Source organism: Homalodisca vitripennis, chromosome 1 (assembly GCF_021130785.1).
Source record: "Homalodisca vitripennis isolate AUS2020 chromosome 1, UT_GWSS_2.1, whole genome shotgun sequence".
NCBI lineage: Eukaryota > Metazoa > Arthropoda > Insecta > Hemiptera > Cicadellidae > Homalodisca > Homalodisca vitripennis.
This window is the reverse complement of record NC_060207.1, coordinates 95,201,163-95,228,467: the sequence shown is the minus strand read 5'-3', so window position 1 is coordinate 95,228,467 and position 27,305 is coordinate 95,201,163. Positions and strand designations below refer to the sequence as shown.

Genomic DNA, 27,305 nt, shown 5'->3' with positions numbered 1-27,305 from the left:
GACTAAAAATGTGATTTATTTCTATTGAATGTAACAGTAATAATAATGATTAGTAACAAACAGGCCAATGAGCTGCCTTGACACGCTTGTGTCACTAGTCTACACAAGTACATCACTCTCAAAGTTGTTTTATATAATAATTTGGCATTTTATAATGATGAGCAATTACATGGTACAGTGAGCCAAACTCATCAGAAATGAGTGAATATTAGGGGATCTGAAAGTAATAAACTGTAATTGTCAGTCCATTAATTGTGTTAAAGCATTTAATGCCAGAATTTTTAGAATTTTATATAAATTCCTTATCAGTTGATAACAAATTTAAGAACTGACATTGTTAAATCCAAACACTATTATACTGTTCCTGTTTCAAAATTGGAATGAAATATATTAGATGAAATATTCATAGACCTCTTTTTCTACACTCATTTCTGTAGGTTTGTGTATGATCGTACAAATTATATGACTAACAATTTATATTTCAACCTTTGTTTTATACCAAAATTTTGTTTCTTCTTAGTTATTAATTAAATGTTTTTTTTTTTACTTTTACATCAATACATTTTAAAGGTTTTAAAACATTGGTAAATTGTATTGTAATTTGTAAAAATGTAGAACATTAGGAATAATTTAAGCATGCTTTGTTTGCAATTAGTATTGGAGATAAAACAAAGGTTTACATAAAAGTTATTAAACATGTTTTAAATGGTACAGTAATAAAATGTATGATAGCCAAAATTTTTTATTTTGTCTGATGGTTCTACAAAAGGTTCATAAAATACTGAGCATCTTATTGGTTAGATTAGCTAAGGCAATCGTCACAGACCAAAACTGTACATCATTTTATACATATCGTACACAAGCAATATGTATAGAAATATACTATGTATATATAAGATCTTCCACTAAAACTAATAAAAATTAATTAGTTATTCCTATGTCAATTAAACCTTTAAAAAAGAAAACATTATCAAACGTTCTACTACACTATGTTAAATATTCTGTAATAAACACTTGAAGCTTAACATTTCACAGTAAAATAAAGCTTTTATCAAAATAATTATATCTCTATTAACATGCAAATAAATGCTAATGACACTTGGTTTTCATTTTATTATTCCAAGAGAATCCACAAAATAATTCAACAATATTATGATTTGTTGATAACTGCCATAAAAACTCAACAATGCCGGAACTTAATTCAGCTCCTCATATATACACAAGACATGGGTAGAAAATCAACCTTCATCATCAGCAAGCTGGTCCAACATATTACAATTATATTGAAAAATTATGGTTATAATTTTGTTGTAGAGTTAATTTTAATACCAACATCTTTTTTTAAGAAAATGGTTTTATGATAAAGTAGTCCAAACCCTCTCAATATTTATTTAGTTTAACTCTCTGAGAATAAAGTAAATAAATTGGTTTGCAGCAATTTCATTCTTAGAACTAGTAATATAATACATTGATACAGGGGAATAAGTAGTAGGATTTGTATGGACAATCTAACATTTTTTATAGTTTCCATCATCCTATTTTATTCAATAGGTTGCATATCATTGGAATAAGAGGAGTTTTGCATAAGTGATTTGAGTCATATCTTTGTAAGAGAAGTCAACTTACAGAAGTTAAACATATATAAAGTCGAAACAAAATTACAAAAGCCAAGGCGGATTTGCTACGGATTCTTTATGGTGTGCATAACCCCCTTACTTTTTAATTGTACCTTAGAGCTCTCTATCCCAATCACTAGTTATGTTGCACTAGAAAATTTAAATATGTGTATGCTGATGACTCTTAACTTCAGAATATCAGCAAAGATACAACAAGGTTTATGATTTAAATAATCTTTTTACAAATAAACAAATATACCAAAATGTATAAAAAAAATAGGTTCCTGGCCAATACATCCTAACATATTCATAGGCATAGATAACACAAAACAAGTTTAGGATCCGAATACTGGAATATGAAAATTGGTGACATTTGAGCTATTCTTAAACTTAATGTACAAGATTTTGTGAGCAGTATTTTAAAGTTTAATATTTTAAAAGGTTATAGTTTGCATGTTTTGAATCTGTTCTTTTCGAGGTGTCAAGAATATAAGGAAAAGAGCTTATGGCATTCATAGAATACTAGAGAAAAGGCAATTTTCACTATAAAAATATAATTTAAAACTAAATAAACATGTTGAAAATAATTTTTCAAAAACAAGCAAGATAACTTAAAAAGAAAATAATGTTAAATAATAAAATAAAATTTAAAGCAACATTTAATAGAATTGGCAATGGGCGTGTTTTTATAAGTAGTTTTAGCATTATTCTGAAAATGTTCCTTTTTATTTTACTTCAGCATAGTTAAATTACAGTAGTTTTAATACATTTTTAATCAATTATATTTTTTTAAGTACTAGGATAAATAAAAAGAATTTTGACTGAATCAAATTCTTAATACCTCAGTACTAGAAAGGCAGCCATCCATAGCTAACGTAGCGAACTATTTAAAATAATAATAATCTTATGACACAACCACCAAATGTCCATTATTATGGTTATTTTTCAGAATGCAGGAACTGCTGATCTGAGACAAAACTGCAGGGTATATGCATAAATTACTTGGAAACTATATGTTAAATATACACAATTAGTTGACAAATACATTATTGCAGATGTTGCAAAAATTTCAATAATGAGCAAAATGGCTTTGCAATGTCCAAAAATATTTATCTCAATGAAATTGTATGTTAAACCATAATATTGATTTCCAAAATTACTATAGGTTTTTTTTAAAGTTTTTGTTTATTTCATTAAGAACAGTTCATTAGCTCTATTACTATTCTATAGGTGCAGAGCATCTACATTTCACTCTCTTGAGTCATGTTAATCTCATGTACATAAGACCTAAATGCTTATTCATTTTTGTTTTAATTTAGTTTCAACCAATATTTGGAAAAATCAGAAAGCTCTTGTACTATCAAAATAAACCATAGCAGCGAAACAAAACCAGCTTCTTCTTTTTTAATGATCCAGATTTAACAAATCAAATGCATTTCAAGATTTTCACGCCAAAACTACACTTCTTTACTTAAATAAACAATACAAAAACTAACATGAATTTATGCATGCATATATGTTGTTTGTGATGCTTAGAAACAACTTAATAATTAACCTGGCAAAATTATACAAAAATGTATATATTTATAATGCCATCGTCTTAATCACAACATTTTTCATTCCATTTGATAAAAAATACACAATAAATTATATATTTTATTGTACAGTTATATTGTGATTATGCAAATATTATAGGAAACAACCACAAAGAGCAATTACAGGAAAAATATCACAAATCGTATCAGCTGCCAAAGGTAATACTGAAAGGGCAAAGTTGGTTTATTATGGAAGCACAATCCAAGATATGGTCATCATTCTATTTTAACCATACATGATTTAGAAACTACAGAAAGCCTGAAAAGTCATAATGGTTTTATAATGTTGGTATTTTTATGGGAATACTAAATTGAAAACAACAGATGAACTTTTACGGCTTCCTTATTCCACAGGCATTTCCTCTTTTTTCACATTATAGGCTATCACAATTATTTCATCTTATCCAGATGGGTAAGGTAATTTAGGGGGAAATATATGTTAAAATTGCATGATGTAATATACCCATACAAACACAAATAATTTATAAATTTAACTCTCTTACTGCAAGTCTATACTGAGTGATCTTGATTATTCCTAATGAACCTAGCACACTGATATATCTAGGCAGTGAACATGTTAATTAATAATTAGTTCAGTTTTTTACAAAAAGCACAGAAGAAAATCTTTTTCCCTTGCTTGGACTATAGGCAAATAAAATATTTTTTCAGTTGTTAAACATTTGGCATAGTTGTAGCGTATGTGGCGACCGTTACAGCAGGACATATGGTAACAAAGCTGGTACAAATACACAAAGGTTCAGTAAAGCCTCAATATTAGCTGATTTGGTAAGACCTTCATGATTTTTCACTCTTAATACTCATAATAGAACTTACCGGAAATCTAATATAATTATTTTGTTATTTAATTAATGTTGTATGTATAGATTTATTAACTAGCCAGACAACACAGAGTCTTTGTTTATCCACTGGCCGACTTCACTATTCTGAACTTTCATGTTGACAACTCAATAGCTTTGAGATACCAGAATACAACATTAAAACACTTTTATAGAGGAAAATTAATTTTACAACCGTAAATATAATGGTATAAAATGAGCAATACCACCATTGCGTTTACTCACGCCGCCACAACTGCAATCAGCTGACAGAACACTGTTAACACTATTGATTATATCCAGCAAAATAAAACAACCAGATTGAAAAATAATATGATCATATTTACCTTGTTTTATGCACAATGTTCATTGTGGATATTTAGTTGGAATAGTTCAAGAATTGGTCGTAAGATATACACGTCAAACCACAGAATGAAGTTTTAAGACCATATAAATTCAAACCATGTCAAATGGTTAAGCAGTTTACATTTATTATTTTATCATGTTTAATTTAAAAATCAATATTAATATTAAAACACTATAAAATAAAAAATTAGTGTCTCTAAAATGGTTGTAAAACATTCTGAAAGATATAACTAACTGTTATGTAATATCAATGTTAACAATATTATTTCAGTTTTTCTTCAATATTAAACATTATAATAATTAGGTTATGCATAAATTTATCACAAAATTATTTTATTTACTGTAATTTATTACTCTTGTGGAAGACCTTTCTTAATGCATGTTTATGCACTTTTATAACATATTGGTGTTTCAAGCCTCCCATCTTTATTTTGCACAATATTATGTAAAATTGTGGGTTCATAACAGACCTTCCAGTACTAAAAAGTACTAACAATTATTTCTGGCATTTGAAAATGTTAGGAGATTATTGGCTCATTCTCGGTATAGGGGAAAATTTAATTTTAAACACTAATAAAAAGAAACTGTCTGTTGTTGATAAAAACAAGAACATAAGAACACAAAAATAGCATTTTAGTTTTTATAATTTGCTGTATAGTGCCGGAGTTACTAAATAAGCTTAAAAAATGTATATAAATGCAAAATAAACTAATTGTTTCATCACTGGTTTCCACCATTGTATTAATCACATGACCACCTTCTTTATTATATTTTTGAAATTGTCCCTCACTACAGTCCTAACCTGGAATTATCTCCTACAATACTGACGAACTAGAAAAGTTTGTTAATCATAATAGGTCTTTCTAATAATATATTCTGAAGTAGTAGAAATAACCAAAATATTATGCAGTCATATTGAAATACTAATGGGTTAAATATTGTGATGAAGACAATTATGTGTCTGAATATTTTGATTTTTCTATGAATTCTTTGTCTAATTATGGAAATAAAAATAATAGAAAAATCACTGTTTTAAAGCGCTATAAGCTGCTAAGATGTAATAAATTTAATTTAACTATTACTTCTTGTAATTCTCATCATAAAAGACTTTTACTTGTAAATAAGTTTAAACGTTGCAGAAAAACTGGTAAAAACACGGACCCATTATTACAATCAATATTAAATTAGACAAATTACAGCTAGCTAAAGCATAATATGCGCATATTACTTTTCAATATTCACATAAATTAACAAAAAAATAATAATTAAAATATCATTTCAAATTTCAGTAAGTAATTTACAGACTTACTTCATTATTAACAGTTATATTTCAACAGAGTTAGTCATATAGAGTACAAAATAAAATATACAATTATTTAATAACAATATTTAACTGGAAATATTAACTACTATAAACTAAAAACCATCATGCTGTTCTGTATGGCCTTAACTGAAGCTAATAAATAATCAAACACTATTATATTATATATTGAATAATAAGCTGCGATATTAATATTGATTATTTCTTGATAAATTACATCATAAAGTCTAATTCCTTCACGTCCCCTTTTTACAATAACTAACACAACTTAGTATAATAATACCAATTTTGGTTCATATTAATACTTAAATACATAATCTTAACCTAGTGCTAAAATAAACACAATAATAAATCAATTAATGAACAATAAAGGTGTGATGATATAACATGACTCCTGATAATGAAGCTAAAGGCACGATTTGTGTATGGCTGCGCTAGCGTATGTCGCATATATACACGATATTTACACCTGTACATACATCAAATTTGTTAATACTTTGATGATTAACAACCAATTAAATTCATTTTAACTTCATTAAAAATGGTGTAACAATATTAAAATACACTAAAATCTATATGCGCAATTCATTAAATGATTATATAATTGTTGCAGCATTAACACATTTAAACTGATGTAGATATTATTCCAGGAATTATTATTAGAATTGAAGTAGGATTAAGTCCAGTGGAATCTCTTAATTCGATCTAAGGACTTTAATACAGAAACTCTTGGCAAAGTGAAGTTTTATTGTTAAGAAATGATTCTTTCACCTTGTAAAAGAAGCAAATATACAGTATTTTATAAAACTTGTACAATTTGAATTTCATGTTTGATTTGATAGGCTAAAAGGTTATAAAAATATTGTTTGAAAAATATAAAAATATTGTTTGAAAAATATAAAATTATGTTTTAAACACTAAGAATTGTCTGTGCAAAGTTTAAAATTAGTAATTTAAATACATATTTTTAAATTATCTTATTTCATTCCCTATTAAAACTTGTCAAACAGATTTAATTGCACATACCTAATCAACAATGTTGCATGTATAATTAATTTACATCTTCTCACTAAGAAATGAATAGTTTAAAATTGTTTTTTACATTCATTTTAAATTATTTTTATAAAATTTCTGTTTCGTATAAATCTTTTAACTGCCTAAGTCTACCTTGAATTAGATATTTCTGTCAATATGTGAACTTTATGCTAATCCATCACAGAAGCTAAATAAATATAATGACCTCGGATTTGATTTGGTCTTTCGTCTTTATCATTGTTAACAACTTGAAAATTATTATCTTGCATTTTTAACAAAATGCTGGAGCTGTATTGTGATGATAAAGATTCCACTGTCTTGGAAATAATAAGTTAAAAACCAATTCCTCACTTTCAACAATATTACAAGTTTGTTGAGTTACAATTAGCTTTCTTTGTCACTAAATACACAATTGTCTTGTCAGGAATAGTTTAAGGTTCAATTTATTTTAAAGTATATTAAATCTAAATAGTTGTTCTTCACACTGAGTGCAAACATCATTGAAATCCTTACATAGTTTTTACAAAACATTTCCAACAACAATTGCATATTTTAAATTTAAATTCTCAATTTGTAGAGCCACATATAGTTAGGTATTTTCCAAATTATAAAAAATAGATTTTTTTTTACTGAATTTCACATGCAAATATTAGATTCAGTTACCAATCATCATCTTTATTTAACATTTCTGTGGTTAAGCAGTAGGTATCATAATACATTATAGTCTAGACTTCCCACATCATCATGTTGATTTTACCACGTCAAGAACACCTGAAACAAAAAGAAAATAGAAATGGTTTATTGTATGAGATTATAAAAACCAAATTTGAAATGGATAAATACAAGGGTTCTGGGACTAGCTTGGTAGTGGGCAGGACTAGAACCACTATCTTGAGGTAAAAAGATGCCTACACTCAGTACACATCAAGTCAGGGTAACAAGGCAGTATTTGTCTGATCTACGTGTCTCACTGTGATTAGTTTAAATATGCACTGCAATCAAAAATCTCACCACCTGTGAATTGTGTTAGGTTTGTTTTAGTGAAAAACTACAAACTAATTCAATTGTATTGCCATTTACATTTATAAGAATAAAATAATGAGTGAAAGCAGAGTTAGGCACTGGTGTATTGGATTTTTTTTTTAAATTGCAGCACCAATGTTTAAGAAGAGTATCACAGTAGTTGGTCTTGTTATTGAAGATTTATTGACAAAAAGCAATTTCACAACTGTTGAACTTCCAAAACATTTCCCCAAAATTTCACTAAGTTAAGTTCATCAAACTTTGAATCCAAAACAGTGTCATCCTATGATAAGTGTATCAATTGGAACGGGAACTGTGTTGAAAAATAGCCTAAGAATGTAGCTTTCAAATGCATATATTACTTTTTTTTATATTAACAATTTTTTATTTATGTCAGTTTCTGGAGTCCGTATATATTTTAAATGACATCTTACAACAGTGATCACAAATAATATGTCGGGCTAATAATAATCCTGAATAAAGACAATATTTTTAAACTGTAGTTTAGAAATTAAGTAAGAGAAATTAGATGAAAATCTTAAGAACATTACACACTATCAAAGAAGTTATCCTTAAGAGTTTTTTTTGTTCACTACAATTATGCATTAAAACCCATCAAATTTCATGATCTACATGTTCTGTCTAATATTTCTGACTGGCAGTGGCTGGCAATATTTTGGCAAAACTTAAAAATTCAAAAAACATTGTTTTAATCACAGTTTATAACAAACATGTATACTAAAATAAAAGGTTAAGTATAAAGAATACATACAGTTTTTTCTCACATATGCCATTTTGTTTTTGAAATAGTTACAAATAAATATAAACAAATTATAAAATAAAGGTCACTCATGGCTTTGAAAGGTATATTTTAATTTTAGAAGCAATTAGAACTAGTAGAAAGAATATACAAAATGAGTCAATCTTTCTTTTAAAAAATAAAATTTAGAATCATGTATATTACTTAGTGTGGAATATGTCAATTTGAATAATATATTGAAAAAATTGAATCACTTTCTAGTAATTCTTTATAAAATAAGTAATACATTTAAAAAATATTATGTAAAATTTTAGAGTATAAAGGAATACATGACAAAACCTGTAAAAATATCAATACAGTAACAATTTATGAGAGATAGTTAAACTTTTTTTAAATTAACATTAATGTTATCAATTGTACTTTAATTTTCTAATGTTATATAATAACAATCAGGGATAATATTGTAAAAACCAATATGACAATATTATGAAAGTTATGAGGTTGCCACCATGATTGCAGCCAAAACATTTACAAATATTAAACAATGGATGTGTTTATATATGGCACATTAATTACTGTTAAGACTAAAAACTAATTTAAGACATTACTGACATATATTGGTATGTACATATTAAAGATTTTAGCAAATCATTGTAATACATTAAAAAGCACTTGCAAATAAAGTGACGTTAGGTAGGAAACCTCTGGTAAGCAGTTTTTTAGTAGGAAATTCTGACTGTCAGTCAGAGGGTTAATAGTGATTAAAATGTATTTCACCTGCTTTAGGTATGTTGTTATTAAAGAGCAAAAATGTGTATTTGCTTTGGGGAAAAAATTAAACTTGTATAGAATCACAACTAGAAATAAATAAAAATGCTATTGAAACTCCTATGTTCTAAAGGCTTAGTTTAGCACAAATAATTTTAAAATTTGAGTGTTCAAAGCTAGACCTATCTGTGCAGTACCTTTATATCCAGTCATCTCTTTTTTTTCTCTACCCAACCAACCTTGCTACTATTTTTTCTGAGGAAAAAACCGCAAGTTCTTCTAATACTGATTGAGCATTGAACTTTAGTAACCTCAGCCCAGTGGGGAAGAAGGAGAGGACTTCTAGGTGAAAGTTTATAGGAAAGTTTGTAGAACACAATACTCACAGTAAGGCTCAGGTCAGCACCAATCGGCCATGTACGTGAAGTCCCGGAACAACGTCTGCTCCTCGTCAGTGAGAGGCCGTGGGTCCTTGGGTGGTGTCAACTGCGGCAGCTCTGATGTGAACTCCTCGTCAAAGTTACTCACATCCTCTACAGAGTGCTGTAAACATCCATCAACTCCAGTTACATTACAATAGACTACATACAGGATAATATGAATAAACATTGTGTTACAAATAATAATGTTATAAAATATGAAACAATTTGCTTTGACAGAAGAAATCAAACTTACCACAGTTGGCACGAAGGGAGGTTTGAACCGTCTCAACAGCAGATCTTCCCATGGAATGTTGCGGAAGAATGCCTGCTTCTTGACATCTTCCGCATCACGTTCGCTTGAGCCCAGTCTTCGTTCTGGGTTCTTACGCAGCAGCTAGACATTCACATTTAAGTTGAAGAGATTAAACTGAAATTGATTCAAATATCTAACCAGCCTACATGACAAGACTTCTAATGAGGAACAATTTTTTTCAGAGTGAAACTAAGAATAATATTTTAATTTTTTTAATATGTCACAGAAAATCTAATTGATATTATTTATGATGTTAATTTTTTTTAATATTTCTAATATTTGTGGAAGAACCATGCTTATGAATAATGAAGTTGAAGTGGGAAAATTAGATATGTAAAATAGCTGTTTCATGCACATAAATGATGAAACTGATAACATGCATAAATGATGAAAAACCAGTATATACATAAAGTTTGATAATATCAGTTTTAGTAATAATTGCATGTAATTGTACATGAAAATATATAATACTGTATATTTTATTTCTAAAAAAAATCAAAATACAGTAGCAATAAAATTTTATAAAAACAAAACTTAGTTTCATGGAATTTCCAAACTAAAACTGTGAAAGTTTGATGTTGGACATCTAGTAAATGGTGGCAATTCAGTAGTGCATAAAGCAGTCCTCTCCACCAACAACAATGCAAAGAACACAGTAGAATAGTCAATTATACTCCAACTGCCACAATTCACTAAGTATTCACCATCAAAGGTTGACAATTTTAGGTTTGAAATTCCATAACTAAATTTTGTTTGACCTGGTACCAAATGAGCAGAAAATTGTAAAATTGTTGGAAATAATAAGAATTATTGCTATTTTGAATTCCATATGTTTCAATAAACAGGTGTGCAAGAGATTATTCCAATTAGACATATAGTTTTTTTGGTAATAAAAAAGAGAGATTTCCAAAAGAATTTTTAAATTATTGTAATAGTTGTATTTTGTCACCAACTATCCAATCTCTTATTTTTTGTAGTGAATTCAATAACGTTGCCTAAAAACAGAAGCAGGAGTAAGTTTAGGTATAAAGGGCAAAGCTATATAATTGCATATAAATATATTATTTTTAATATTTTCTTTCTCAAAATAAAATTAAGTGCAGTAGCTATGAAATAAATTACACAATTTGTCCTTGGAAAATGTGAAAAAGTATTTTTTTTTTTGTCATAATTTATAACGTTTACCAAAACTTGTTAATTAGTAATAATAAAAATATGTGGTGGTATCCAAGTAATTGGAAATTTTATTTAGTTTTAGAAAAACATATTTTCAAATATATGGAACCATAGTAAATTTACATAATAAAATGCCATAATGTACATCAGAGATAAAAAACCGAAATGCACAAAACATGTAACAAACTCCTAGTAACTAAAAATGTTTTTTATTCAAATAGCTTGGAAATGATTTAATTTCAATTAGAATAAAATATTACCTTAGTTACATATTATCAAATATACATTATATGGAACGCACAGAGGCTTAGTGCTGTGTTCGGTGTTGCTCAGTATAGACCAACAATGAAGGTAACTTGCACCAATAGATTATTCTACTCATAAATAAACATTTCATATCATTTATATTCTTATCAGTACTTGTCAGCTAACATGGATCCAAAGGCCACAAGGCATGCACAACTGGAGTTGGGTTGTGAACAAAACTGTAGTTTAACAGTGACAACAATCTATCAGGTTCTGCTACTCCTCTTGACCAATAAACTCCTCAAACATTAATGTATATACATGTAATACCACCGGAACCAAAGCTGAATATCAAGGATGAATTCTTTGTAAAAAATCCAAGAGATAAGAAACTGTCCTTCCATAAAATAAAGTCCTACCTCATTTTTACAAATACTATATCAATTGTATATGGGAATTACTGGTACAAGGATCCAAAGCATACATGATAGGAATTCCATCAAAGAGATTCCATTTTAAAAGATTGATTAGGAAAAAAAAACTGTCAATGAAATGAAAAAGTAGCTATTGTCCTGAACATACGTATCGTTGGAGAAAAATATTGAAATTACTGGAGCAAAAAAAGCAATGGGCACATTCTTTAATTTTTAACCACAATGTATAGATTTAAGCTAATATGCTCAATGTTTCACATAAATCCTAAAAAACAGTACCTCAAAATAATCCAAATTATGATCTATGTTACAAAACTCGAGCATTTTATGACATTTACATACGAGATTCAAGAATGTTTTTTAATCTACCAGAATAAATGTTTGTTTATAAACTAAATGTCAAAAAAGGAAAGTGCTAGATTAGAGATAAACATTTTATTTGACAGGATAACATGATTTCGGACATTTGCCATCGTTAAATGTTACAAAGTTATAATACCACGTTTTGAGCATTGGAATCTATCCCCTTCGTCAGGTGGGGGAGGTCTTAGTACATACAACAATTTTTTTCCCCAATCCTCCAATGTTGTGTTATCCCTTTTGTAACATAACAATAGCAAATGTCCAAAATCCTGTTATCCTGTCAAACCTTCCATCATCAATAACAAACTTTAAACAAAGGATTTGATTTGATATTTAAGAAACATCCAGCTAATAAGCTCAATGTTTCAAAATTCCTACAAAATAGATTGGAGATAAACATATGAGCTATGATAAAGTGAGATCTATGTTACATATGCTGCTTTATATAGTGTTAAGTATTTTCAAGCTGGAGGTAATGATCCCTTCACTGAAAAAATAGTGCTTGATCGATTGGATTCTTGCAATCTCTTCAATAAAGGGAACACATTTTCACAGATAATTTCTATATGACGTTACCTCTCGCTAATAGATTATATACAGTATGAAAATATTTCTTAGGTTGCATTTACACTGGAGAGTAATGAATGCTGCACAATAACTTGCACAACTGCTCCCGTAAAATGTGAAGAGGAAAAGCAATTTTTATCTCGAATACTAAGCAAATACTTGTGACAGCTGCTGCCGCTGCTTGTTGTGGCAGCCAATCTCTGTTCACACACGACAATAATACCTCGACACTGTTTATTATTGGAATTTTAGTGCCCGACACTGCTTTCCAAGTTCTCACAACAACTGTGTGACACTAGTTGCGACAGTGCTAACACAAGCTCCTGTGCTCGTTTAGACTAGACAGTTTTTTCTGTCGGACACATAACTTGCATAAATTTAAGCCAATATAAACATAGCTTTACAGGAACAATGAATAAAAATACAAAGGACCTATCGAAAAGGATATTTAAGCAAAACTAGGTATACAGACAAGTTTATATTACCAGGAAAATATTACTGGGAGGATGTAGACAGAAAGCCTACAGAAGAATATATACCTGCTAACAACTAACCATCTGATGACATCAGTGCAAGATGTAGGAAGGGACGTAAAACATAATTATAACTTGAATATGGGAGGTGTAGATTACAGTGATAGCGTCAACTACCTCTCTTGTGCTTAAATCACTGAGAAGATTTGGAAATAGAGGTTCTCCATCTTCTTGATATTTCTGTACTTGATGCATATTTAAAGTACAACATAAATACGCGTTCCCTTATGTCTAGAGAATTGTAGCAAATTTAGTATCAACTTTGCTAGCTTTGCTTGATGGTGGTCTTTTACTTGCACATTTACCTGGAAAAAACTAAAAAATTGGTTTTGTTTGCGCTGATAATTGCAAAAAAAAAAGAAAAGTGTTCTTGAGTCCCAGTTGCAATTATGAGATCCATCCTACATCTTACCATAAATTGGACCTAGGTCGTCTACACATTCAGGGAAGAGGAAGAGAATTGACTCAAGTGTTGATGACTAAAATCATAAGTAGTACATACTTTCAACTATCATAAAAAACAGTGTTAATTTTGTAGATTTAAGGTATCTTACTATCTTGAGTTATGTAAACTCCACAAGAAGTAAAACTTAGAAGAAGAAAAATCAACAATACACATTTTTCAGTTTCTGTAAAAATATAAAAAAAACAATATTCGGGCAAGTGCATATTCTTATTGTTTTACATTATCTCTGGTTTCTACTACAAAATATTATACATAACACTTATTATTTACCATTCAGCAAATATTTTTTTTAAATGTATGAAAAACATACTGCACAAAGACAAATACAAGTGTATAAACCTGTGAGCTTACTAGTATCAGCCCAGAAAGTTAAAAAATAAACTGTGTACTCACTCTTCGCATGATGGCAATAGCTTCAAGAGAGAGGAATCTCGGGTAACGGACTTCATCGTTGACAATAGAGTCAAACACTTCTTCCTCATCATCTCCAGGGAACGGGGACTAAACATGAGACAACATTAATTAATGAATGGTTAATTAATGTCATACAGATGAAGTAAAACCTGAATTTTAAAATACATTTTACGAGTTATATGGATCAGAGAGGAAGATTACTAAGACATCACGTAAACAAATTCAGACTTGTATGTGTGCTTTCAAAGATCAAAAATTGTTGTACTACTTGTAATATTACTGTATGCTTTTATACAACCTAATCTCCTTAAACAATGTCATTATGAAACTGACCTCTCCGACAAGCATCTCGAAGATGAGCACACCGAGGCCCCACCAGTCCACAGCTCGTGTGTAGGACGTTTCGGTCAACACCTCGGGCGCCAGAAACTCCGGGGTGCCACAGAATGTACCCGTGCGGTCACCAAAGCCCATGCCTTCCTTGCACAGACCAAAGTCCGCGATTTTCACATAGCCTTCTGTATCCAGCAGCAAATTGTCTAGCTTCAGGTCTCTGATGGACAATGCAAAACATGAGTATCATGAGATATTATGAAATAAATCATAACTAATGACTGTTGAAATTGTGAGAGACATAACATTCTGAAGAATATTATAATGAACAATTATAGACAATTTTTAAGCTATACACATTGTTTGACTTAAAATGTATATAAGCCTACTGCTGAAATGTTATGATCTTCAAAAAAGAATGGGTTAAACATTCTTTTCAATTAAGAAGTGTTTCTAAACACAGTACGCTTTGCAATAGAAACATTTTGAGGTATCTGTGGAAAATCATTACAATATAATCATTTAAGTTTAATTCTATCTAGAACACATTTAAAACAGTAACTTAAATTTACATGAAATATAAAAAAATCACTAAGACAGATAGAAAAATCCTCATCTATCCAATAGATAATATTCAGAAAGTTTGATGTAGAAAATACAAGAGCTATCCAGAAAGTAACAGACTTTTTTAATGGTGCAGCACTGGGCGGGGCTACAGCCGCCATCTTGGTGTCAAAACACTCTGACATTCAGTACACATCGAGTTGTAGTCACGTGCGATCTGTATCTTTTACTTTACTCACTATGATTAATTAAAATGTTTGCTGCAATTGAAAATCCCGCCACTTGTAAAGTGAGTTCAGTGATAAGGTTTTTGTTAGCAAAAAACCATAAACCAATAGAAATATATCGCCAATTTTATGGAAATGGAATAATAACTAAAAGCAGAGTAAGGTAGTGGTGTATTGACTTTAAATGGCCATACCAATATTCATGACGATAGTCGTAGTGGTCAGCCTAACCTAGTGACTGAAGATTTTATGTTAAAAATTAATGAAAAAATTTGTGAGAATCGCGTTTCATAATAACTAAGAACATTTCTTACAAATTTCACGTATTTTACGTCAAGAAATTGTTGCAGGGACGTTTCGATACCACAAATTTTGTGCCAGGTGGGTTCCAAAAATCCTTACGGAAGATCACAAAAACAAAGACTTGTTAACTTGCTGCATTGTTAAGTTTCCTTGATGAATACGACAAACATGACAACGAACTTCTCCATCTTATTGTTATTAGTGATGAAATAATTGTGAAACAAAAATGCAGTCTATGGAATGGGGGTACACACATTCTCCAAAAAAACCAAGAAATGTCCCCAAAGTCTGTCAGCGAGAAAGATTATGGCAACTGTTTTTTGGGCTGCTAAGGGTGATACTGGTTGATTTCCTTGAACGAGGATCAACAATGAACACAGAGAGGTACTGTGAGACATTGCAGAAGCTATGGCAATCAATATAAAACAAGTGTAGGGGAAAATTTAGCTCAAAATTTTTGTTTCTCACGATAATGCATGTTCCCATACAGCCAATCGTACACAACGTCTTGGATGATTTTGATTGGGAAGTGTTTGATCATCCGCCTTATAGCCCAGATCTGGCACCAAGCCACTACCACCAGCAATGAAGACCTGGCTCACAACGCAGCGCTTCGATAGAGACGCTGAACTTCATGCTGGCATTAATTAGTGGTTAAGATCACAAGCGGCAGATTTCTACAAAACTGGAATCAAAAAACTTGTGTCACATTATGATAAATATCTCAATTTGGAGATTATGTTGAAAAATAGCCTAAGAGTGTAGTTTTTAAGTGTATACAATAAAATGTTCCTATTTCAGTTAATTAATTTTTTTAAATAAAAAACCGGCTGTTACTTTCTGGATAGCCCTTGTATTTGATGGCTGGGATTCATATATATTCATTCGACATTTTCTTTCAGGGGAAATTTTATTACAAAAAATTACTGTACCTGTAGATAATCTTGCTCTCATGTAAGTACTGCAGACCGAGAACAACACATGCAGCGTAGAAGACTGCACGAGGCTCTGTGAAAACGTCAGCGTGGATGTGCATCATCAGATCTCCTCCTGCAGCGTACTCCATTACAAAACATACGTGTGCCTGTAGCAAAAAATTACTTCAATTGACATGAATGACTATGTTTTCCCAAGTATATATTATTCATTATAAAGATATTTCAATTTGCTATTTTGAACAGTAGAAAACACAACATTAGACAAACATTACAGGTTTGAATAACAGTGTATTAAGAAGAACCCAACTGATCCTTAAAACTCATTTCATTGTCTGTACGATAACTCTTCATAGAAAGTAATATGAATCTTGAAATTTCACAGGTTTCTCTCGATCAAAGGAAGAACACTATTAAGTAATATTCTAACATTTTTACATTGAACTTATGGGTAACGATAATCACAAGGAAATACAGAATAAACAAACTAGTAAATAAACAAAATATACTTTAAAGTTAATTATATGTCATTTTTAAGGAAGTTACCAACACATGTAATGAATTGACTTTGTGTTAATTTCACATAAAGGAGGAGTGTGGCGGGTAAAATATTACGTTAGGCAACAACGTTGCTTTATTCTTCATTGTAAAGAAGGGAAATCTTTGTAATTTTGTAAACAATTTTTATTTCATTTCTTTATTCATGCATAGCTGCATGTCTACTGCTTTAACCCATTAACCACTTATCACAGTACCGTCTAATGACGGCCGACGCAGTACCAAAATACTGATCATGATATGGTACTGTGATAACAACATGCGTTATTAAATATTTTTTTAAACGTTGTATGGGCTCAAATAATACAGTTTATGTATTAAAACTAAACAAAAGAACATATAAATATGTATTAATCCCAGAAAAGAATGTGAATCAGGGTATAATACTATACCCTTACGCTTTTTGCGTGTTTGCTAGGATTTGTGTAAGAAGTATACAAAAGTTGCATTTTACAAATACACGTAGAATTGAAAAAAATAAGATAAATCAATGAAATAAAATTGTTCACTTAAAGAATTAAATTTCCTATAAAGCTACACCAAATATCATAGATTACAACTGTGTTTTGCACTAAAAACAATTTCTTGTTTTCAAAATTTACAAAAAAAATTTTAATGATTCTAGAAATTAAAAAAAATGTTATATCCTTTAGTGCCTATAAATTATAACCTATATTATAACCAGTATATTATAACCTGTTTCATTAGCTAAAAACAATGGCTCAGTCAACCAAATAGCAATACAATTGAATGTTTTGTGAGAGTTTTGCTAAACCCTTGCATTTTTTGCATATTTAATTTGATTTGTACAAGGAAGTTAGGCACAAAAATATTGAGTGGCTAATGGGTTAATGTGTACACATCCACTGTTTAGCAGTAAAGAAACAGATGATCGCTGTTTTTTGTTTACCTCGTAATTTTGTACTTGTATAAATAAAGCCATACTCACATCAGTTTGGAAGCATGCGAACAGGTTAACAAGGAAGGGGTGCCGCATAGTGTTGGCCACCTCGAATATCCGCTTCTCTGACAAGAGTGACTCCACCTCATCACGTGCGATAATATCTCCCTTTTTGAGTGCCTTGATGGCAAAGTACTCTCCAGTGTTTCGGTACTGTGACAAAATCACCTGCAACAAGAGCCGAAATGTAACGTGTTTTTAATCATTTGACTTTTAACAAACACTAGATGGTCTGTTACAACCCAAGTAAAGTATTAGAGATTTTGAGTTTTAAGTTGCGACTAATTTTTTGTATAACTGAAAGATTAACGTTACACCCTGGATTACAAAAACTATATGAAATACCTTTCCAAAATGTCCTCTTCCAAGCACACTGAGCAAACGGAAGTTGTCCATGGACATGCCGGAGAACTGAGAGTGTCTGCGTGACTCGTATGCTGAGTCCCGATACTCGAGAGTGCGTACCGGTGCACGCGGGAACTCTGGCTACAACATCACAGAAGGTTATTTAGTTGTTAACTGAATAAAAATTTTAAAAGTAAAATTGAAATGTCCCTAATTCACAAATACAGTATTTTTCAGTTGTAAAAAACGAATAAATATAAATTGTTTTACACATGTGAAATATCCCAAAAATAAATAGTAAAAGTTACTAAATTTATAGTAATCAACATATCTAGAGTTGCCAATGGTAACGTGGGGAAAAAAGACGAGATTTATTATGGTGAGTTGCTACATAGAAGAAGGGCGCTTTATGTAAAAACTTATGATAACATAAAATCATTTGTTAATATTAACACTATAACTCCCAACTTTTTACAAAATGATTTTGTTCGTGATCACACATTTAATTTATGAATTACACAAATGCTATAGAAAAAGTAAAAACGAAAATTTTCATAGCATGTACTTTCTAAGATTTTAACATAATAAACTGCAGACTACTATGCCAATGTAAATAATTAACCTTTTCACAAATATTTGTACAAACCTACAATCACAGTTAGCAACTTATATATATATATATATATATATATATGTGTGTGTGTGTGTGTGTGTGTGTGTGTGTGTGTGTGTGTGTGTGTGTATTGATATTTTATTATAAAATAGTTTATATATCAATACTTTTTTTGACTTTCAACGTAAAAATCCTAAACAATTAATTGGGGTGAAACATGAATAAACTGGTTATAAAAACTGTGCAATAAACCTTATAAACTGAAATCTTCATGACTTCCATTTCTACAAAGTAAACTGTATATTTCAAAACTTAATGGTTTCAATTTAGAAATAATTCAAGCAAAAGAGGTTAATTTAATGAAATTAAAAGTACAGATGTACAATAGTGTTAAAATTATTCATTTATGCAATCTTCATCACTTCAAAACATTTTTTTATTTAACTTAAAATGTTGATAACTTGACATTATAGAGGTTAAATTTAATTAATATGCAGGTCTATGCAAATATATTTCAACAAAAAAGTTACAAATATTTTCAGCTTGGCTATCATTTTCCAGTAAAAAGTTAAGTTTTGCACATAGCAATACAAGGCGTGTTCCGAAAGTTAGTACTGTTTCATTCTACTGCTGCCATAGCACTGCAATCGGTGTTCCGCACATGCGCACTAGTCGTCCTTGTTCACTGGCTATCGACTCACGCCATTTTAGTTGTCCTACGTTGTATTTTCAATTTTATCTGAACGTTTAAAATGTTTAAGACAATTAGTGATCCCACCAATTGTGAGATTCGTTCTGTAATAAGATTTTCGAACACAAGGAATGTGAAACCAGCTGAAATTTATTGTTAACTTCGAGACGTTTACGGGGAAGATAGGATGAGTGAAGGAGTGGTGAGAAAGTAGGTTAGAATGTTCAATGGCACTCGAAAAAAATGTGCATGATGAGAATCGGAGCAGTTGGCCTTCTCTCGTCACCAATGATATGGTAAGGGCAGTTGACGAAAAAATCCAAGAGAACAGACATTTCACTATGACAATGCTATCTGACTAAACGCAACTAATTTCACACACTTTTTTGTATAAAATTGTTACAGACCGCTTCGGTTATCACAAGCTGTGTCCCCGATGGGTTCGAAAAATGCTCACTAACATGCACAAAACCGAGAGACTCGGAAGTGCTTTGACTTTTCCCACACGGTACAGTGATGATGACGAGGATTTTTTAAACAAAATAGCAACAGGTGATGAAACTTGGGACCGTCATGTCACACCGGAATCTTAACAGCAGTCATTGGAGTGGCGACACACCCAATCCCCGAAGAAACTAAATTCAAGACACAATGTCTTCACAAAAAACAAGTGCACTGTCTTTTGGGAATGGAAAGGTGTATTTCCCCCCAAGAGGTGAAACCATTAATGCGGCAAGGTATTGCGAAACCTTAAGAAAACTAAGGCGGGCAATTCAAAACAAACGGAGAATGTTCAGTAACGTTCCATGACAATCCTCGGCCCTAAACCTCAGGTGACACTTAAACATTGGGTCGACAATTTTGTTGGGAGCAGTTCAATCACCCGCCCTACAGCCACTGTCTGACTAGCACTTTTTCCTGCACATGAAGCACAAGCTAGGCAGCCAACACTTTGAAACCGACAATGAAGTGAAAACCGCCATGGAGTCGTGGCTACACTCGTTTGCGGGAACCTTCTACGAAGAGGGTATATAGACAAATTGGTCACCTGCTACAAGTGTTTGAACATCGGTGGAAACTATATCAAAAAATAGTGTTGAAAAAAAATTGTTTGTTTTTAAAACGGTACTTACTTTCTGAACACGTTTTGTATTACGACATAAGTTAAGTTTTGGACATAGCTATATAGGACAATTTTGCTGCTAAATGAATCAAGTAATTTTTCATCAAGGTTTTTTTGAAAGAACTATATTTTTGTTCATAAGGATTTTAAATTATAAAAGTGTAATAGGTTATTACAAATGAATTGTAATACAGTTTAGAAATTACTAATGGTAGTGATCTGAATGAGCATTGAAAACTTGAATAGTGATTAAAATATCTTTTCAAACATCAAGCTGTAGACACTGCTCTGTAGGTTACTCAGTATTTTTTTACATTACATCTTAACCATAATAATATATTCCTTTAAGCTTAAATTTTTTCCTAATAATCTTCCTAATTTACTATTAAATAAGAAACAAATGTTTCCACATTTTTAGTGATTTGTAACGTACAATAAAATTAAATCTCCATCATTGAAAGACTTACATTATTACCAAAATGAGATGTGTGAGTATGTATTCAAGTACGTTTTACAATAAGGAAAATATCCTAAATTGAGATTCAAACAGAATACTACTAATTACTCAAAATCTCAAGTTAACTAAGGGCATTATAAACCAATTGCCTATAATTATCGAAAATATTAGGAACTGACAAGTCAGCATACGAGTCTTAGTAATAAAAATCCAGGTGTGAAACAAAGAAGAAAGACACTAATAAATGGTGCAAACTAAACAAACTGCACAACATTGATATAAATTAAAGTTATAATTGAGTTGCTGCTCATTAAAATAAGGCTTTACTCATGTTAGCTTTTATAGGTATCAAAAATGCATTTCAACATTATAATGCATTTTGGATGGGCCAATACCTGAACATCTTGAGTGTTGAACTTTGGATAGCGCAGGTTCAAATCCTGTCCGTGACTGTTACACTTTTTATCAGTAGCATTGACCTTGTACTATATAAACTCTACTTATTCTGTTTGCTAAGACCCTCAAATAGGCTAGTTGCCCATAAGGACAGGCAGAATAAGGCAAGGGATCAGCCTCTTGTTCATAAAAATTTTAAAAGTTTTAAATAGAAGACATTATGTAACGTTGACTATTACGTAACGTCACTTTACTCTAATTAATAAAAAAAAATCTTTTCAGTTACTGGAAACGTTTAACTCAAATTAGTAAGTGGATTGACATGACGCAAACAAAAGAGTGGCCGATGTTAGTGTAAGAGTTGCAATCTGTTTAAGACTTACTAAAGACACAGGCTGATATTATACTCTCTTACATAACATATTTCTTTAATGGGAATAAAAACAGGGTTTTGACATAACAATATCTGATAGGCCAAAATAATAGAAATAAAACACAGCCTGACGATAATACTTAAGAAAGTTACTCATCCAAGTATGATAGCACTTGGCCCACCATTTTTCAAAAGTGATTTTAAGTAACTTTAGTTTGACATAAAAATTACAATAAAGGTGAGTCATAATTTATACTTTATTAATGGAATGGTGAAAGTTTACGTGTGACTTATTAGTCATTTGTTGTTTTGTGATATCTAATATTAATTGTTACCTGTTCTTAGTATTCATAATTGACAAAGCACTCAGTGGGAAAATAATTTTCCATTTATGTTCACCTCTGTCACAATGAAAATTCCAATTTGGTGCCTATGCAATTTGAAGTAGAAGAAGGTTATCTATTTTAATATTTGAGTAATAACATTATTCTGAAGGTAGAAACACACAATTTAAAAACTTACCACACAAGCAATGAAATTTATATTTCAATTTATTACACTGTATCTTGAACTGGCTGAAGGTTTTTTCAACTACCTCTTCCTCAGAAATATAGAAATTCACTGAACTATTGCATGAACTAGTTTACTTGCATAACATTTTTATTTCTTTATTCCTTGTTCTAATCTTGTACTGGTTTCATCTATTATTTTTTTTATTTTTCTTCTTCTAAGTGCATAATATACTAAGCTTTGTACCTTAGTAAAGACGTAATTGAATATAACACGACCTCTTAATAAATAATCATTGAAATGTATATACCTTAAGTAGCAAATTATCAATGTCAAGTATAGTCTTTAAAAGATTGTAATTCAGAATTTTGTGGAAAAAATATTACTTTATTTACTTGTGTTATATATTTCAATTTACTTTAAAGATGCAACAAGGCAACCAAAGAAAACTAGTTCTGGTTCCAACAGCAGACTTGAATTAAAAAAAAAAAAAAAAACATAAGTTATGTAAGACTTACTTACCATAAAAAATGTAGCATACCAATGATATATATGTATAATTTCACATTACATATTCTCAAGTAATATCCCATACATTAATACAAATGTTAAATTTCTTGATTTACAATATCTAGAAAATATCTGAAACTTTTTTGTACTCCTTCATTTAAATATTCAAAAGTATACACTATACATGAAAAACTAAAAAGCTTTGGATGTGTATTAATTATATATATTTTTTTTTTTTTTTAATGTAAAAAAGCGAGAGATTTAACATTGTTCTTATGGAGAAAAACTCCAGGTTGTTTCACTACATCTGACTTAAATGACCTATTACACAAGCCCAGCTTTTAAAATTTGGAATCTTATTCAGATAAGGAAAAACTAGGAATGGGTTTTTGTGAATTAATAATTTAGTAATTAATTATTCTGACTTTATTGTTATTGGTTTCATAAATTAATATATTACATTCTTTCAAGATACATAAACATTTTTAAGCTACATTCAATTACCCATTAATGTTTTCATAAGTTATTTATTTAATTCATATTTCTAGCTTTTATTTTTATTTTATATTACATAACTTCTTGTGTTTATGTGTTAATAAACACAAATTACTTCTTTATACAAAAAAATGTTTAATTGTCAATAAACTAACTTTAAATTGGAATTGCATAACAAGTTTTTAGTGTGGTATCTTGAATCAGGGATATGAAATTTGTTTCAGTTAAGTTATTGTTTCAATTCTAGTTTATTCATGTTGTATTAATTTGTTTGGAAGTAAATGTAATTTGAAGTTAGTTTTATTTTTGTTTATTGTCTTCATGCCTTTAATCTGTATAATGTTTTGTGCTGTACTTTTGATGATTAAAATGAATTTTAATCTGAATATCCCATCAAGTGGCTATAGATACACTCAGTATAATTTTTTGAATTTTTTTGGACTTCTAGAAGTTTAAAAAATTATGTAACAATTTACATATTGACTTGAATAAAAATGTACCTGCACATCACTATGGCGCAATAGTATGTAACAGTGATATGTATAAATTTAAATACAACAAAATGACTATATTCTACAATACACTAGCATGCAAGGAGAACGACAATGTACAGAAGGCCAATACCTCTTCCTGGGGAAACTCAATAAGTGGAGAGGGTTGTGGCGAGGGCGTGGGGGGGAGGGGAGGAGGGGGCTGAGAGGCACGACTCCGCTCTCTCTCCTCCTCCTGCAGAAAGTCAAACTCCCGCAAGGCACTCTGCAGCTGCAAACGCAAACGGCCAGTGCAAACATTGCAACATGCAACAGCCTAGTGCGATTCTAACTACAAAAACCGCCACCGCCAGAAAACTGGCTCGGCCAAACCTTATTGGTTTTTTAGATTTCAGTACATTTTTTTACTACTATAAATAAAGAATTTTCACAGAGGTTTAATGTGTGTGTTTGAATCAGAACAAAAAGCTAAGTTTACAAGCATTGTACGTCGCTTTTAAAGACAACAAAGCTTGTGGTTTTCTAAGAACCAAACTAGATTTAATAACATTTACACAAAGGCACACTGAAGCCAACTTACACAAAAACTACAAGCTGCCAAAAATGTATTGTACTGTTCATATGCTACAGTAAACAAAATATACATAATTCTTGTATAAAAAATGTATAATATAATATTATACATTTTTTATTATTATTATATATTATATTATATTATTATTTAGTGTTTTGGAGAAATAAAGTACTGTTTATGGGTTACAATGGTCATGAAATAATACATGAACTGGTGATGATTGTTTCAATAAATAATCTTGGTGAAAGTCAACAAAATGTTGTATCAATAACTGAGATCAATTATTTTATTTTAGCAAACTTCTGTATCAGCAGTCACTAAAACAATATAATCCAGTAATAAAGATTTCAGAGAACAATTACAATACTATTCAAATGCTTATATTATTTTAATTGTTATTGTTGTATATTTTTATTGCATGACGTGAACAAAATCTGTAAATTTTCAACCGTATACGTAAAGAAGTTTAACGTCTGAAGTTTAATACTTCCAACATATAAATTATTATAATACGAATGATATGGTTGCAGAGTTGTGTGAAATGATTTATGAGAATTGGTGTGACTCATGATTATATGTTAGTCTGCTGTGAATGAAAATGTGAGAAAATATATGGAAAATGTTTTAGTGAAGAGAACATGCTTTTGATGTGACAGAAAGCCTTAGTGTAAATTGAAAAATAGAAATTTAGTATTTAACAAAGAAGGAAAGTTAAAATGAGTTAATATTACTAAAGCTGATACTAAATGGAAAATAGAGGTCAAAAGAAGCCAGTAGATAAAAGCATAGAGATGGATAAAAAACATGCTGTCAGTGAATTCTGCTATTACATTAATATATACAGTGATTAATTAGAATTAATCCAGAATTTTCATTTTGTCTTGCTATCTTAAGTATGTACATTTTACAAGGTGATGCCACAGTTAATGTCTTATTTTAAACAAATTTGTATATAGTCATGTAATTGGAGTGTATAAATTTATACTCACATTATTCTTGTAATCTGTACATGTGTAAATACAGAAATTTTGAATTTGAATAAATGTAATAGAATGTACCCCATTCTAATTTTGTAAAGAATTTAGATATAAAAAACTGAAACAACATGAAAACAACGACCCAAATCAATATGTTTAAATTTTACAACCCCTTCGTGACATGTATCACTTGAAAGAGAACAATTACTAACTTATTTCAAACAAACTATTTAAGATCAAATGTTCAATGTAACCAAATAACAATGGAAAATGTTTATAAATCATCAAACATTTGAAAAGGTTGCGTTAAATATGAATGAAAATCAGAACTTCTTTTATAATGGGACTGAACTCTATTGATATTCTGATCCTTGAAAAAGACAAAAGACAAAACTTAAAATTTTCATAATTATGTCGGGAATAAAACATTATTAATAGAGGTTGATAATATATTTTATCTATAATATCACTTACTTATTTATTGCTTTAGTTTTTATTATTTTGATAATTATTTTAATATGTTCATGGTAGAAAATTTGACTGTGTGCAATTAAAATGCACACCTAAAATATCTATAAAAACTATTATTAAGATAAATTGACTGGTATGTGCAAAAGTTTTAGTCTTTCTTCAATTCACCAAAAATTTAACTTACAAATTAAAATAGTGGTCTAATACCATAATAATAGTAAAAATATTTACATTGAACAGTTTATGCGGCCTTCATTAATTTCAGAAGATAAAAATTATTTTTATATATATTTCTGTTTGATAAATATTTGACTGTTAAGTATGAATTGTAAGAATATATTCATAGTAGAAAATTGGAAATTGTATAAAACAACAAAGTGTAATTGTAATTGTATAGAAGGCAGAGCAGTGTAGCGTACATACCTCCTGGTCCAGTCTAGGTGGCGGTGGAGGTGGTGGTGGGGGCACTGTCGGCAGGGTGGGGGGCCGCTTCTTAGCTACAGCAGAGGGTAGGAAGGGCTGACTATCAGGAGGGAGTGGGGGCAGCACTGCCACCCCTAGTCCCAACGGTCTAGCCCCACTTAGCCCTGCCACCCCAGGTTCTGGTGCCTCACCAGGAGCTTCTGTCTTCTCCTCCACCTCACTCCCTGTACAACAAATACATTATACAGTGATATTCACACTTAAACACATTTATCAATACTACCAAAAATAGTAGAATAGTATTTACAATAAACTGAATTTTATTTACTTTTTCAGAATTATACTAATTTAAAATATTTTAATATTTTAGGGACAAACAAGCTTGCATATTTAAGTAATTCACTAATAACACTCAAACCATCATTTGAGTTATAAAGTAAAATGCATACAATACTAATAATAACTAAACCATTCTGTCTGGGTAGTTAAATAAATGACATCTTATTTTGCTCCGAAACACGATTCATTTCTAAAAGTTTTATCAGTATGACATTATTTAAATTGTATAGTTTCAAATTGAATTTCTATGTTCATAACGATATTTAATATAATCTATTTTCTGACTAATTGGAATGGAATGTGATATGATGGGTACCAGAGTTTTAACATTCTAATAGCAGACTACAAGAAAATAAATTTTTATTGTATATAAAAGATTTCC

The 27,305-nt window shown here is 30.2% G+C and overlaps 1 protein-coding gene across 3 annotated transcripts in view; it reads right to left on the bottom strand.

Moving 5' to 3' along the window:
• The window catches only part of LOC124367009 (serine/threonine-protein kinase N), a 148,902-nt gene continuing 121,597 nt past the window's right edge, over window positions 1-27,305 (bottom strand). For 2 of the 3 annotated variants that reach the window (XM_046823680.1, XM_046823697.1), the window contains 10 exons: window positions 26,585-26,808; window positions 24,273-24,410; window positions 18,481-18,621; window positions 18,124-18,303; window positions 16,614-16,765; window positions 14,588-14,807; window positions 14,234-14,341; window positions 9,996-10,136; window positions 9,707-9,863; window positions 1-7,540 (listed from right to left, as the gene is read on the bottom strand). In XM_046823680.1, coding sequence (XP_046679636.1) covers window positions 9,720-9,863; window positions 9,996-10,136; window positions 14,234-14,341; window positions 14,588-14,807; window positions 16,614-16,765; window positions 18,124-18,303; window positions 18,481-18,621; window positions 24,273-24,410; window positions 26,585-26,808 — 1,448 coding nt within the window. In that variant the 3' untranslated portion in view covers window positions 1-7,540; window positions 9,707-9,719. The remainder of the gene's footprint in view (window positions 7,541-9,706; window positions 9,864-9,995; window positions 10,137-14,233; window positions 14,342-14,587; window positions 14,808-16,613; window positions 16,766-18,123; window positions 18,304-18,480; window positions 18,622-24,272; window positions 24,411-26,584; window positions 26,809-27,305) is intronic. The other variant, XM_046823689.1, reaches the window with a different exon arrangement.